General features: G+C 44.2%; 1 protein-coding gene across 4 annotated transcripts in view; it reads left to right on the plus strand.

The window, feature by feature from the left end:
- Nucleotides 1-13880, plus strand: part of akap9 (A kinase (PRKA) anchor protein 9) — a 65348-nt gene that overhangs the window by 48581 nt on the left and 2887 nt on the right. For 3 of the 4 annotated variants that reach the window (XM_082522491.1, XM_082522492.1, XM_082522493.1), the window contains 21 exons: nucleotides 3451-3627; nucleotides 4076-4180; nucleotides 4616-4768; nucleotides 5234-5320; nucleotides 5743-6768; nucleotides 7196-7330; nucleotides 7418-7462; nucleotides 7581-7721; nucleotides 8148-8192; nucleotides 8289-9404; nucleotides 9564-9621; nucleotides 10465-10580; nucleotides 10874-11062; nucleotides 11292-11459; nucleotides 11641-11746; nucleotides 11830-12025; nucleotides 12197-12347; nucleotides 12444-12788; nucleotides 12897-13187; nucleotides 13290-13522; nucleotides 13637-13742. In XM_082522491.1, coding sequence (XP_082378617.1) covers nucleotides 3451-3627; nucleotides 4076-4180; nucleotides 4616-4768; nucleotides 5234-5320; nucleotides 5743-6768; nucleotides 7196-7330; nucleotides 7418-7462; nucleotides 7581-7721; nucleotides 8148-8192; nucleotides 8289-9404; nucleotides 9564-9621; nucleotides 10465-10580; nucleotides 10874-11062; nucleotides 11292-11459; nucleotides 11641-11746; nucleotides 11830-12025; nucleotides 12197-12347; nucleotides 12444-12788; nucleotides 12897-13187; nucleotides 13290-13522; nucleotides 13637-13742 — 4989 coding nt within the window. The remainder of the gene's footprint in view (nucleotides 1-3450; nucleotides 3628-4075; nucleotides 4181-4615; nucleotides 4769-5233; nucleotides 5321-5742; nucleotides 6769-7195; nucleotides 7331-7417; nucleotides 7463-7580; nucleotides 7722-8147; nucleotides 8193-8288; nucleotides 9405-9563; nucleotides 9622-10464; nucleotides 10581-10873; nucleotides 11063-11291; nucleotides 11460-11640; nucleotides 11747-11829; nucleotides 12026-12196; nucleotides 12348-12443; nucleotides 12789-12896; nucleotides 13188-13289; nucleotides 13523-13636; nucleotides 13743-13880) is intronic. The other variant, XM_082522494.1, reaches the window with a different exon arrangement.

Consider the following 13880-nt stretch of genomic DNA (forward strand, 5'->3'; position numbering starts at 1 on the left):
AAGTGGTTGCTGGGGTAAAATGAGTCTGAAAGAGGATGCTGTCACTAGCAGGGTTCTGCGCTTGTCTGTATTCTGCATGGAAGGCGCTGACGTGTCTGCCAACACTTGCTAACTGCTCATGGAGAAATACTGAAACTTCAAAAGTGCAGCTGATCGTCCGCCTGCTAAGTAGAACCTATGGTTGCCAGGGGCCATCACTGACCGATTTCTAGGTTGCATGACTGAGGCTTTACATCGTGTGACACTGAACCTGAGTGATTTGCTTAGCTCCAGCAACTTAAAGGCTAAATTCAAATGTCTACGCTAATCTACTTTCTTATAGTAACAGTGACCCTTACAGCTACCTGTTGCGTTAAGGTCAGTCATAAACCCTCACCTCGGTTCTGCTGGTTATTTTATTTTTTTAGCTTTATTGTATCATGGTAGTGCTCCCATCAGTCGTACTTTAAGACTCAAAAGTTGCCCATATCCAGGGAAAACGCTCTGCTGTGACGCCGCTCGCCCAGCACCAAACATCAGGCAGAGTTGGCAACAAACCTGAGAACAGTGAGCAACTGTTTGCTGACATATGTGCTATATAACCTTTAAAGGATATGCAGTAAGTCGGTGTTTCATTTACAGCAGCGGTCCCCAACCTTTTTTGCGCCACGGACCGGTTTATACCCGACGATATTTTCACGGACCAGCCTTTAAGGTGTTGCGGATAAATACAACAAAATAAAACTAGTACCAGTACCGAAAAAAAATACGATTTATTCATAACACACTTGAAAAGACCCAGGAAAACCGAGTTAACGATAACAAAATAACGCTGAAAACCGATAAAAACCCTGAAAACTATACATTTCACACCTGAGCCTCAACTCTCGCGGCCCGGTACCAAACGACTCACAGACCGGTACCAGTCCGAGGCCTGGGGTTGGGGACCGCTGATTTACAGTCAGATCCACTGCCCCCAAGTTGCCAAAAATGGTCATTAAATTTTCAGAACACAGACCAACTCAGACTATGTCCACACAATGGAAAGTCTGGCACAGCATAATTTTTGGTGTTTCCTTTTATAGATTATTTTCCCAGATTAAAGTTGTATTTTGCATAACTTTGTGCATTTGGCCGTGTCTTTGTTGTTTAATCAATTTTTGTCATAAAATCTACTTGAGTATGGGAGGTATTGAATAGTAAAAAGCATTAAACAGCCTCCTTGTCAGCAGAAAATAGATTCAGCAGATTGTTTCGTGCAACTCACCACACTTTTTAATATCCAGCCATCATCTGACCTCCAGCTCACTGCTGGCAAGGAGAAATGTCATTTGGATCAACACTGTTGTCAGGACGGGGCAGACATTAGAATCCGTAATTAATGCCTCAAACCAGTCGACTGAGTTATCACACTCCTCAGACTACTTTGCCAGTAACAGTTTACAGTCCTGTTTCCTATGAAAGAACTTGTTTCTTCTAAAAACTCAAAGAAATAACACTGAGCTAACTTTCCATTAGAAAATGTAGAAGAATGGATTTAGGGACAGATCTGTCGGTTTCTTCTTTTGTGTCTCATGCAAGCTTCTCATACTTCATATGTTTTGACCTGAATAACCAGCTATGATCAGAGTAACCAGTTTTCCTAATTAATGACTGCTGCTTTCTCATTACCCAGCATATACAGTTTGAATTTGAAAGTTTACATACACTTATGGATGTAACAGCTGGTCTCTCTCTGTTCTTTTTAAATTTAAACTTTTGTATAAAATTGTTATTTTATTTTTAACTCTTAAAGATGCCTCATGTGCAATCACTCATCCATGAGGAGTGTGTGTAAACTTTACATCAGAGCTGTAGCTCAGGTTTCGGTTGCTCCTCACCCCAAACATGGCCTGCTTACATTATCTTCATAGACAGCTGTAGCATTTTTATCACTAAGTGCTTCTCTTCCTCTGCCTTCCTTTTGCCCTTGAACTCTCCACCCTGTGGCCCTTTACGCTTCTGCCTCCTCTGTCCCGTGGCTATTGCAGGTGGATGGAGTAACCGTTAAGGTATTGCTTTTAGCTACATGTAAAACAAAGTTATCCCAGAGAGCAGTTAGTGCATTTTAGTAACCTCGCCCAACCCTGTAGCAGTTCATCGCCTGTCTTATCCCCCCCCCCCCCTCCTTTTCTTCCAGTTTGAGCTTCCTCTACTGTATGTGTCAGAAACCTTTCACTGCTCCACTGTCTTGTCTCTCAATCTGATATCCCACATGCACACTGTATAAAAAAGATGTACGTAGCTTTCAGTGCAAACAGTCAGAGATATAGCTGTGGCTATGTCTCTTTAGTAAATTTGCCTCTTAAAAGTTTTCTTTTAAAAATATATTTTTTGCTGTTGTAGCCTTTATTGACAATCATTTAATCTAAAATCAGAGCAGAGAAAAGGCACAGAAAACTCAAACCTGGGCTTCTACTGTAGCCCTACGCCATAATGGGTGGCCTGCTCAACCTGGTGAGCTATTAAATATCATCTTCAAGCTTCACAAAGTACCTTTAATTACATGTTGAATAATTTTAGGGAAAAAATTATCAGCTGCTCTCTTGCAAAGTTGTTCCAAGAATATAAAGCAAGAAATTTGCCCAGAAATCAGATTTGTTTTTCCCTCTTCTACTCATGAGCCACAAGAGACAGTGAGGCTCATTCTTGGCCCTTGTGATGTGCCTATTCTAGGGTCTAGTCATATAAATATTTAATGAAGGGAAGTCTATGAGAAGATGTGCTTGATCTGTTGAGTTTTGCTTCGATTTGGTTAGGATCTGTTTTTGTGGCATGCAGTGCTTAATTCTGCAAGGCCTGACCTATGAAATGATTGCCAGAAAACTCCAGTTTAGTTTATCTTAAACAGAAATGTATACAGAGGTTAGGGTTAAAATTATATAGATAGATTAAATCACACAGATTCTGTAGAGGTTTCCAAAACTCATCAAATACAACACGCTTGTCGTTACAGGCTTAAAAATGCCTTTTGAAAGTTGCTCAGTCTGTAATGGAAGTGACTGATTATTGTCTTTATTCAGCTAGAAAGGGAGAGCATTAATCTTCTCAGGTTTATCTCTTTCTAATGAAGATGTGTAGGTTTCCCAGTGCGTAGTTCATCCTAACTGACTGTTCCTCCCGTTGATGCCTCTTCCCCCTCTTCATTGATCTGCTGATGTTCTCCCATCTCACAGGTGGATCTCTTACCTGCCAGCTATCTTCTTGGTTTGTTCCCCCCACCCTCCCTCAGTAAAATCTCTATCTACCCTCTCTCTCTGTCCCTGCACCTCTTCTCGCTCCCGGCCCCCTCCTTTCTCAGGTGGATCAGCTGACCTCCCAGCTAGCTGTTCATGCACCAGCTATGCTGTAGCGAGTGGCTTCTGAGAGCAAATCTCACTAACTGATCCCCCCCCTTCTCCTCCTCCTCTCTCTCTCTTTTCTCACTACCAGGTGGACCGGCTGACCTCCCAGCTGAAGGAGAAGGCGGATTGGTGCAGTGAGCTGCTTCTCAGCTCGGAGCAGCTGCGTCGTGAGGTGGGAGAGCGCGACGAAGAGATTGACAAGCTGGAGAGCCGCATCCGTGAGCTGGAGCAGGCCCTGCTGGCCAGCGCTGAGTCTCTGGAGAAGGTTAGGAGGGAGAGGGAGAAGAAGGGTTCAAAACAGAGGCAGCAGCAGAGGAAAAAGCAGTCAGAACAATAGCTGTGGAGCGTGGCAGAGCGAGTGTGTGTGAGAGAAGAGAGAGCATGCAGATGAGGTGACAGCTAGAAGAGGAATGGGAGGAGGGCTGGGACGCTCCGAGAGCGAGAACAATGTGTGGGTGGGTCTACTTCAGCCGCCTACATTGAGATACAACTAGCAGCTGTCAAGTTTGCCCCCCAGTGTTCGTGGATGGCGGCTGCTCAGTTCACAAATTGCAGTGCAGGTTGCGTTACACACGATAACAGTACAGACAGCATGCAATAAGTCATTACAACAGTTCATTTAAAGAGGTTTCCCTTCATTTTCTTCTGCACACATTGCAAAAAAAACTGCTGAGCTAAACAGTTTTTTTGATGTGTGTCGTTTTCTGTCGCAGGTTGAACAAAAGAAGCAGCATGCATCCATCACAGAGACAAGACAGCCCACACTGGAAGCTCAGCTACAGACGGAGAGAGAAGCTCTGGAGCGGAAAGAGAAGGAGGTAGTGGAGTAATCGCCTTTTTTAAGGTTTTATCAGTTTTCAGTATATAAAATCAGATATTTGATGGGGAACACTTTCCTAGAGTCAGTTGCATTAAAAATAGACTTAATTCATTTATTAGTCCTGATAGTCCCACAAATGTGCTGTGTTCATTTTTACTATGTCACAATATATTTATGTTCAGGGTTATTTGGTTGTGACGTTCAAAAAGGAAAAACTAGACAGAAGAACTATTCTGGACAGAAACATTTGCCATTTTCAGTCATACTGTGGAGTCTAGCTTGATTCATGCACTTTCATTGATTCACGTGCATCTTGTGCATAAACATTTAGTAGCTAACAATGAGCTGAACCAGTCTTTGAGTCCTGAGCAGTGAGATCCATACCTTGCACTGTGTCCTGGTGTTCTCCTCTGAAGATGATTTATCTCCTTAGATCCACAATCTGGAGGAGCAGCTGGAGCAGTTCAGAGAGGAGCTGGAGAACAAGAGCGAGGAGGTGCAGCAGCTTCACATGCAGCTGGAGATCCAGAGGAAGGAGATAAGCAGCCAGCAGCAGTACCTGGAAACAAGGGAGAGCATGCTCCAGGTAAACGGGCACCCAGCCCCCATACATCATCGAACAATGTTTTTACATCTGAGTTTATGCAAACTTTTAAGACGAAGCACTGCTTACTGGTGACATCATAAAAGGTTTATCACTGACGAGTGTGACGTGTGTGGCATCAGTAGATAAGCTTATATGTAACGTTTAGCTCACAGCTGTTAATAGTTCCAAAAATCCTTTTTATGCTTTTATTAGAACAATATTCACAATCTCTAAATAAAACCAATATTTCTGCTCACTAAACTTTTCTTTTATATAAACTTTTTAAATACTTGCTCTCTGTTGCTTATATAATTTTGCACATTTTTAGGCTTTTCCATCACCTCTTATTTTGCTGTGCAGGACTCACTTATTCTTCTTTTCTTAGTCAGTAAATTTTCATCAATCCTCCAAAAACACTTTTTTTTCCCCTAATAGCCATCACATTATAATCTCTGACTTTTAAAGGTGATGGAGGAGAAGGACAATGAAATAGCACTTCTTAATGAACAGATCACTAAGCTTCAACACATGGAAACAACCTCTGACAACAAGGTAATGCAAAATGCGTATGTGAAATAGAAACGGAGTCTATTTCAAGTACGCATACCTCCGTGGAAGTGCATCGGTGTGTTTGGTCTCTTCTCCCCCCTCTGTCTACTTTTATTTTAGTTGGCTCCATTTTGCTATGTTTTTTGTGTGTGTTTGCTTGTTTTGTCCCAGTAAGTAGTTCCACTCCACCATCATTTGTTGTGAGGTGGTCATTTGCTCGTGTGAGGTGGCTTTTTAAACCTCTGAGTCTCTGTTAAGTGCCTACAATCTGATCAAGGCCCGAAAATCAAAATGGCAATGAAAACTTGAAGTAGCTCTAAGCACACCAGGGGCTCAGATGTTTAATGAAATAGCGGCATAGCCATGGGATCCTCAAATCTATTTATTTGTTAATGGGGTCATAACATCTGGATTTTACTCTTTAGGAAATGGATGAGAGGGATGAGCTGATAAAAGACTTGGAGTCTCAGGTGGAGTGCCTTCGGAGTGAACAAGAGCGTCTGAAGAGGAAGAACGAGGAGGAGCTCGACCAACTGAATGAGGTCATAGAAAAACTTCAGCAGGAACTGGCCAATATCGAGCAAAAGCAGCCTACAGAGGAAGAGGAGGACACCAAGGCAGAGTCAGAGGGTGATGCTTGCGGGCCGAGTAAAGACGAGTTTGATAAAATGAAGCAGAGAATGGACTTGGCCACAAAAGAGCTCGAGGCACTGAAAAAAGAGCACAGCAAGCTGCTGGAGACCTATCTTCGCTTGAAAGAGAGTGCAGAAGCCTTGGCTGAAACGGAAAACCTGGAGAGCTCAGAGGGCGAGCTCGAGGAAGCTCTCAGGGAGAAAACTGCAGGGCTGGTTGTCTTACAGGCTCAAGTACAAGCTCTGGAGGAGAGTGCCTCATCCAGAGTGGAAGAGCTGGGCGTTCGAATTGAGGAGCTCGAAGGCTTGGTCAGTGAAAAAGACTCAGAGATAAGCCACTGTCGCTTCCTTCTGGAGCAGTCTCAAAGTCATGCAGAGGATCTCCAGAAGAAGATGTTGAACCTGGAGGAGCATCTAAGGGAAAAAGTGGCTGCAGCGTTGGTGAGCCAGGCCACTCTGGAGGCCTTCCAGCAGCAGTCAGTGGAAACGAGACAGGAGCAGGACCCACAGAAACCTCCAGAGCCACACGTTGAACCACAAAGCTATGAATTTGGTGATTTTGGCATCCCCCAAATGGATGTCAGCAGATTGTGTCAACAAACACAAGTGCCCACCGGGAAGGTGGTTCGTCTGACGCAGAAGCTTCGGGAGCTGGAGGTCGGACTAAGCGGGATGCAGAAAGACCAGGAGCTGCAGAAGCAGCTGCTTTCCAGCTCTGAGGAGGAGGTGCTCGAGTATGAAAGGAGGCTGACTGTGCTTGTAGATCTGCTCAGTCAGATGAAGGCAGGGACACTCCAGAGGACATCGTTGGCTGTGGAGGTGAGTACCATATATCATCTGCTCTAATCTATGTAAATGTTTCGTTATATTAATAAATAAATGGAAAATGCCCGGCAGGATTTCTGAAGCCAGCTCGCTCAGCTTCCAAAATGTGTTTATCTGTACAGTTAAAGTTATCTGGAATAATTCCTAAATACAGAGTGATAAAGTCATTAGATATTACCGATATTTTATTCCAAAAGTTCAAATAGAGGCACAAAACAATCACAAAATTGTGAATTTCTTTGTCCGTGAGTGAAAATCATACACCGTGAGCCCTAACTGCATAATGGATTCTGCATTATATGACTTCCCTGCACTGTAATTATTGATTAAAACAACAAAAATGCAAATGTAGTCCCTGTGATAAAGTCTCACATTGCGAATTTATCTAATAAGTCTGATGATTTGTGACCTTTTTTCACAGGCCTCCTCTGATGACCAGCAGAATGTGTCGCAGCTTCTTCAGCAGTTACAGGAGGTCAGAGATGAGACTTCAGCCACCAAAGAGCAGATGGAGAGCTACAAGGAGAGCTGCAGCAGACTTCAGGATGACCTCTGTGTATGTGCTTTTAAACGGCTTCTCTGGGTTAATTCATACTGAATGTCAAAGTGTTTTCTAGTGTGTGACAAAAGCTTTTCTCTCTAGGAAAAAACTGTAACGATAGAGAGGCTTCAGGAGCAGCTCCAAAAGGTAGGAAGAAAGAATTTTGATCCTTTCATGTTTACATTTTCCACAGCATAAAACAGTAATTTACTAAGAAACAACCATGCTTAGAGAAAAATTCAGAACTTCAACCTCGTTCTTTTAGACATCAGTTGGTGAGAGCGAAGAGATGAAGGTGTCGGAGCTTAAACGCCAACTAACAGAGGCTCAAAGTGAGGCAGCGACCACCAAAGAAGAGCTGAACAGCTGCAAGGAGAGCTTGGAGAAACTGCAAGAGCTGCTGCAGGTACAGAGCTTAGAAATCATGCTTTGTTGTAGCTGCTGAGTTCAGGGAAAACTGCCCAAACTGCACTGCTGCAGAATGATATTTCTTCATATCATAAAAACATATTATCACAGTACACACTTTTCTAGCTTGTGCTGCTCCTATGTATGCATAAAGATCAGGTTTATACTGTGGGACATAAACCTATTTGATATTCACAAACGCACAATAGCACTATTGTGTGTGATTCAATGCAAATGTACAAACGAGAGCCACTTGGATATCTCTCTCTATATTTTTTACATTGATTAATCAAACAGGATATAGATTTTTAATTTATAGGTGTTTGGGTGGGTTGTGTGACCTTTAGACGGAGCTAAATTTGCTGTTTCTACCCTGTTTTCAGTCTTTCTGCAAAGCTAAGCTAAATAATTTTTTTTTATTCAGGAGCGGGAAATGACCATTGCTCACCTCAAGGGAGAACTTTTCCAAGTAAGGCGGAAATGTTTTGTCTCAGTTGTAATGTCCAGTATTATCAGCATCAGCATAAATCTATAGTGTTTGAACACCTGTCCAATCATCTTCCAGGTAAAAGCAGACGAAGACAGGGACAGGTGGTCAGAGCTCACCCAGGAGCTCGAGAAGGTCAAAAACAATGCGGCTTCCACCAAAGAAGAACTCAAGAGTTACATGGAGCGTAATGAGAAACTTCAAGAGGAACTTCAAGTGAGTGAAGGTTCTGTTTCTAAACTCAAGGAGGAGCTGCAGGAGGTGAGAAAGGACATGGATACCATCAAAGAAGAACTCAACAGTTACATGGAGCATAATGAGAAACTTCAAGAGGAACTTCAAGTGAGTGAAGGTTCTGTTTCTAAACTCAAGGAGGAGCTGCAGGAGGTGAGAAAGGACATGGATACCATCAAAGAAGAACTCAACAGTTACATGGAGCATAATGAGAAACTTCAAGAGGAACTTCAAGTGAGTGAAGGTTCTGTTTCTAAACTCAAGGAGGAGCTTCAGGAGGTGAGAAAGAGCATGGATACCACCAAAGAAGAACTCAACAGTTACAAGCGGCACAATGAGAACCTTCATAAGGAACTTCACACCCGTGAAATCTCAATTTCTAAGCTCCAAGGGGAGCTCCAGGAGGTACAAACAGTCTTGATGAAGACAGCAGAGTCTGGTCCTCCGTCCCCTTCTCCCTCTTCCTCTCCTTCTCCATCTCCCTCTTCTCCTCAGCCTATTTCCTCTACCACCACCTCCTCCTCCTCCACCACACAGCCCAAAAGGAAAGGAAGCAAACAGCCAGCTGGTAAAGGAAGCAGCACCAAAGACAAAGCATCTCTCTCCAGAAAAAACTCCACCCCTTCTAGCCAATCCTCCAACAAATCTTCCAGCCAACTGTTGAGCAGCAACTCAGAGCAGCAACATGCGACTGTAACAGACTCGTTCACGCAGACCGAACCTCTTCAGATGTCTGATCTTAGCCAAGAAAACAAATCTGCCACCAAAGAGGAGATGGAGGAAGTGATCGGAGAATACGAGGAGAAGATCGTACAGATGCAGGAGCTCCATGCAGCAGAAATCCTCGATATGGAGGCTCGGCACATTTCAGAGAGCGAGAACCTCCGCAGGGACACGCAGGCGCTGGAGGACGAATGCAAAGCTCTGAAGGCCGTCATAGAAAAACTGCGGTCTGCTGAGGTGAGGAAACGAGATGTTTTAGATGTCTGTTTGTTTGGATCCTTAGCTTGTTCTACATTTTTATCAGTGTAGTTTGATGCTTTTAAATGGCTTTCTTCTTTCTGCTTATCATAACACAGAAAGTCTGTGATTTTAATCTTTTTTTTTCATCCTCTCTAGGCTCCTACATCAAGACAAGACCGCCCTGCGTCTCAGTTCAAAGATGGCTACACCAGCGGTAAGTTTTAAGTGTTTTAAACAAAACTAGAGTAAATCGTTTTTCATTTCTCTTGTAGGAAAGTTGGTTTCTTAAGAGTGTATCTGTCAGTTTAATGTGAGGCTACAACCTGCTTAGCATGAATACTGAAAGCAGAGAGGCTGGAATTTTGTTTATCCTCAAGAGCTCTCTGAACCAAACCTTGGAGCGGGTCTGTTATAATAATTTAATTGAAACAAACCTCACTAGGGTAGCTCTGTATGATCCACAGTATAAAATAAACGACACATATCTTAACTGAGCTTTGCTGGAGCCCTTCTGTTCATCCTGTCTGAACTTTTTTGCTCCTCTTCGTTCGAGCCAGCTTGCCTGTTATTGGCTGCACCTTTCAAACTGAAGGTTTGAACAGCATGTGGATGGGCCTTATCAATGATAGTTACAAAAAATGTCTAAAAACAGTCGTTTAAAGCCTGACATTTGATTCATAGGGATTACTTGCATATACTCTCGTTACCTGGTTTGAGTCCGGGAGGAGAGACAAATCCAGCCTCAGGGGGTCAATGTACTCCTAGTGTCAGTTTCAAGCCAGGATAAATGGGTAATGGGTTGCATCGAGAAGTCTCTATCCAAATTAAAACATGTTTCTCTGTGTCTAGAGACCCCCTTTGGCAAAAGGGAGCAGCTAAAAGTACTCTAACTTCAATTTATTAAAGTTTGGTCATATTTGTAACAGTATACAGAAATCGACTTTTCTTTTTTTACTTTGAGTGCCAAAAAGAGCTCATTTATCCTTAATTTTAGCTTGTTTAGCATTTGTTTTCTTTGTTGCGCTTCACTTTTGTGATTGTTTTTGTCATCATGCAGACAGCAGCTCAGACTACAGCCAGAGGACAGGATATGACCTCCCGAGCCTGCAACAGGAGTTCAGGACGACTCCAGAGGGAGCCAGGAGAGATGAACCACTGCCAGACCGGATCAAGGTACAGCTTTCACTTACTAATGAACCATGAGTGATGTCATAAAACTACAGGTACTGTGTAGTATGTTTCCCACCATGTGAAATGTATATAACAAAATCCAGAAGGTAATTGTTTTCATCTGGAGGCGGCGTTTTTATCACTCATCCAAGTGACTGAAAATGCTGCCTCCAGATGAACTTTCCCGAATGTCCTTGCCTGTATTTGTGAGCATGCAAAAATTTGAGCAATATTTTGTTTTCTATTCTTCAGAAACGTTGTAAAAGTTACACTTTTTCTGCATTGCTTGTCTCTAGACGTTGCTCCGTGAAGTGCACCAAGAAGGCATGCAGGTTCTTTCTCTGTCAGAGCTCCCACTTTCTGAAAGCGAGCCAGGCGACCGGTTCAACGTCCAGGGCTGGGTGAAGGAGCGAGACGCCCTGCTGGATACTATAGAGTCCCTAAAAAACTTCATCAGCCAGATGCAGACACACAGAGAATCACAGGTAAAGAAACCTCACCACAAAACACTACAGCAGCCTAAAGAGTCAAAACCATTAAAGTTTAAAGCACCAGGGGGGTTTTGAAGATCCCGCTGTCGTCTGTTTGTCACATCAAAGTCAGTCAAGGGGCTTTACGGCATTGGCATCCTCTTCAAAATAACAACAACTGCCCTAAAATATAAGAAAGCCCTCTTCTGAATTTGCCTGAATTTGTGTGTTTGATTCACTGCAGATGTCCGGCAGTGTAGACTGGCGTGGAGAGCTCCTGGATGCAGTTCGGCAGGTGTTTATAAAGGAGCGCAACGTGCTGAAGAATGCCCTCTACAGCCAGCTGGACCTGCTGGACACCAGTGACGCCATCATTCACCTGAATCAGCTGGAGCGGAGACTGGCTGAGCAGGTCTGTAAAGAGTTCACCATAATGACTTCAAAAACTGTTGTAAATGTTCATCAGCTGCAAGAAAAAGATTGTAGAATTTTGTTAGCCTGAGTATAAGCTGCTCGTTAATTTGTTATAGTTTGGGTCTCTGTAGATAGTTATTTGAACCTATCATATGGCTGTTTGTGTGTCTCAAATACAGGACGCCCAGCACAGAGAGGCGATGGGTTCACTCCGCACTGCAGAAAGGTCCAGTCTCATCTCTGAGATTCATCAGCTCCGTGGCCAACTAGAGCAACTCCACCAAGGTGATCCCAGTTCAGAGTTCATTTTGCTGAAAATAAGTCTTTTTGTATTTTATATCTGTTAAACGTCTGCCTTCGTCCTTCAGGTGCCCGGTCTGCTGTCTCATTGGCTGGTGAAGGTAGCATAAAGGAGCAGAGGGAACGAGTTGGAGCTGATGGAGCCGGGGGGGCTGACAGGCTGCTAGTGGAGGAGCTAAAGGGTGAACTGTCTCAGACTAAACTGGAGCTGGAGACAACCCTCAAAGCTCAACACAAACACCTCAAAGAGCTGGACACACTCAGGTTAGACCAGACATTAAAGTAACAAGCAACGCTGGAAAACGCAGAAAACATATTAAATGTTTAAGATAAAAATCACAGTTTTGGATATATTTGCATAATAAGTAAAGAGTTTAAAAAGATTTTATTTAAAAGTAGTACAGTGAAAATGTAGCCTTAAAATGATGTCAACAGGGCGGAGGTATCCCAGAAAGCCGCAGAGGTGGATGCACTAAATGATGAGCTGACAGAGGAGAGGAAGAAGAGCAGAGATCTTCAATGGGCCATGGAGAAGGAGAAGTGTCAAACTGGGAGGACCGAGGAGAGCAGACGAGAAGAGCTGGAGGTAAGATGGCAGGAGCATTCAAGCGTGACGTCAAAGTTTTTTCCCAAAGTTTGAGTATTTTTGAGAAGAAATTGTGTTTTTTAAATTTCCCACTAGGATCTTCAGCTTTCTCTGGAGGAGCAGAAGAACCACGTAGCACAGCTGAAACTGACTGTGGAGCAGGAGCGACAGGCCTCCTCTCAGCTCTCCCATCAAGCTGAAGAGGAGCGTCTCAGCCTCCACAGGCGCCTGCAGGAGCTCCAGGTCCAGCTTGAAACAGAGCGAGCTAAGGCCCAAGAGATGAGCACTGCTCTGGGGAGAGAGAGAGATCTGCGGACTGGCGTTTCCTCTGATGGTGGTCACCTCCATGAGGAGCAGGTTCAGAAGGATGGGAGAAGCTCTGAAGAGGGAGGAGGTCTTCTGGAAAGACTGCAAAGGGAGCTGGACGACAAGCACGCACAGGTTCGATGCTACAGTTGCTTTAACTGTCTAATGACACCAGACTTCAAGGCCTTTTATCAGTGGCTAGGATCTGACTGTATCATGATTAAACATGGTTTCCCTCTCCAGGTGGTGGATCTACTCAGTCAGGTTGAGGCCCAGAAGCTTGAGGTGGTACGAAAAGAGGAGGAGCTGACGCTGGTGAGTCAGAGATCCAGAAGAGACCAAGAGGCACTGCTAGAGGCTCAGGCCAAGCTGGAGAGGCTGGAGGCAGAAATGGCAAAGGTCCAGGAGCAGCTGAGAAGAGAGCTGGAGAACAGACAGAGTCTGGAAGAAGAGAATGAGAGACTGGAAGGAAGACTGAACCAGTTAGGAGAGCAGAGGGAGGGGATGGGACCTGTGGAGGCTGATGGCCGGAGTGTGAGTGGCACAGATTTTACTTTAAAAAGACTTTTAGTAACATTTATTGTTTCTGATCATGTTATCAGGAGCATTGAAGCTCTGTTGTTTTTATCTTAACAGCAGGCTGTGTGGCACAGTGACTCCACGGACCGCACCAAAGACTGGGTGCTCCAGCAAAAGAGCGGAAACCTCCACACAGAAAGCTCCAGCGCGTCCCCTCACAAAGAGGTCTCTTCAACAGGCCACAGCAGTGGGCCGCATCATGGCCCGTGGCGCACGGTGGACAGGATTGTGAGCAAACTCCAAGTCATCTCCTCAAAGGTCCGCAGCATGCCGAGCAAAACCACTGGCAGGTAAACAAAACTGCTGTTTACTTTTTTCTTTTATATTTATTTCAGAAACTGTGCAGCACAATCACACCACACAGACCTCCTCTGTAACAGCTTTACTGCATTTCTTCTGTTCAGGCTTACTGCAGAGGTGGACAGTGAGGAGTTGTCCTGGGTCCAGTCCAGTCTCGATGAGGTCATCACCCTGCTGCAGCAGTCCCCTGGTCTACCCTCCGTCCCTGAGGTCAGCACACGGTCTCATTTTTGTTTTCCCTTCTACGCCGCATATTTCTGGATAAATAAAGAAATGTGAAAAGGAGAAACACCCACTCACTGCTAGTCTCCAGCCAGAATCAGCTGTTCGCGTCTGCGTTTACTAAAC

Source organism: Aulonocara stuartgranti (assembly GCF_965226115.1).
Source record: "Aulonocara stuartgranti genome assembly, chromosome: 22".
Lineage (NCBI taxonomy): Eukaryota > Metazoa > Chordata > Actinopteri > Cichliformes > Cichlidae > Aulonocara > Aulonocara stuartgranti.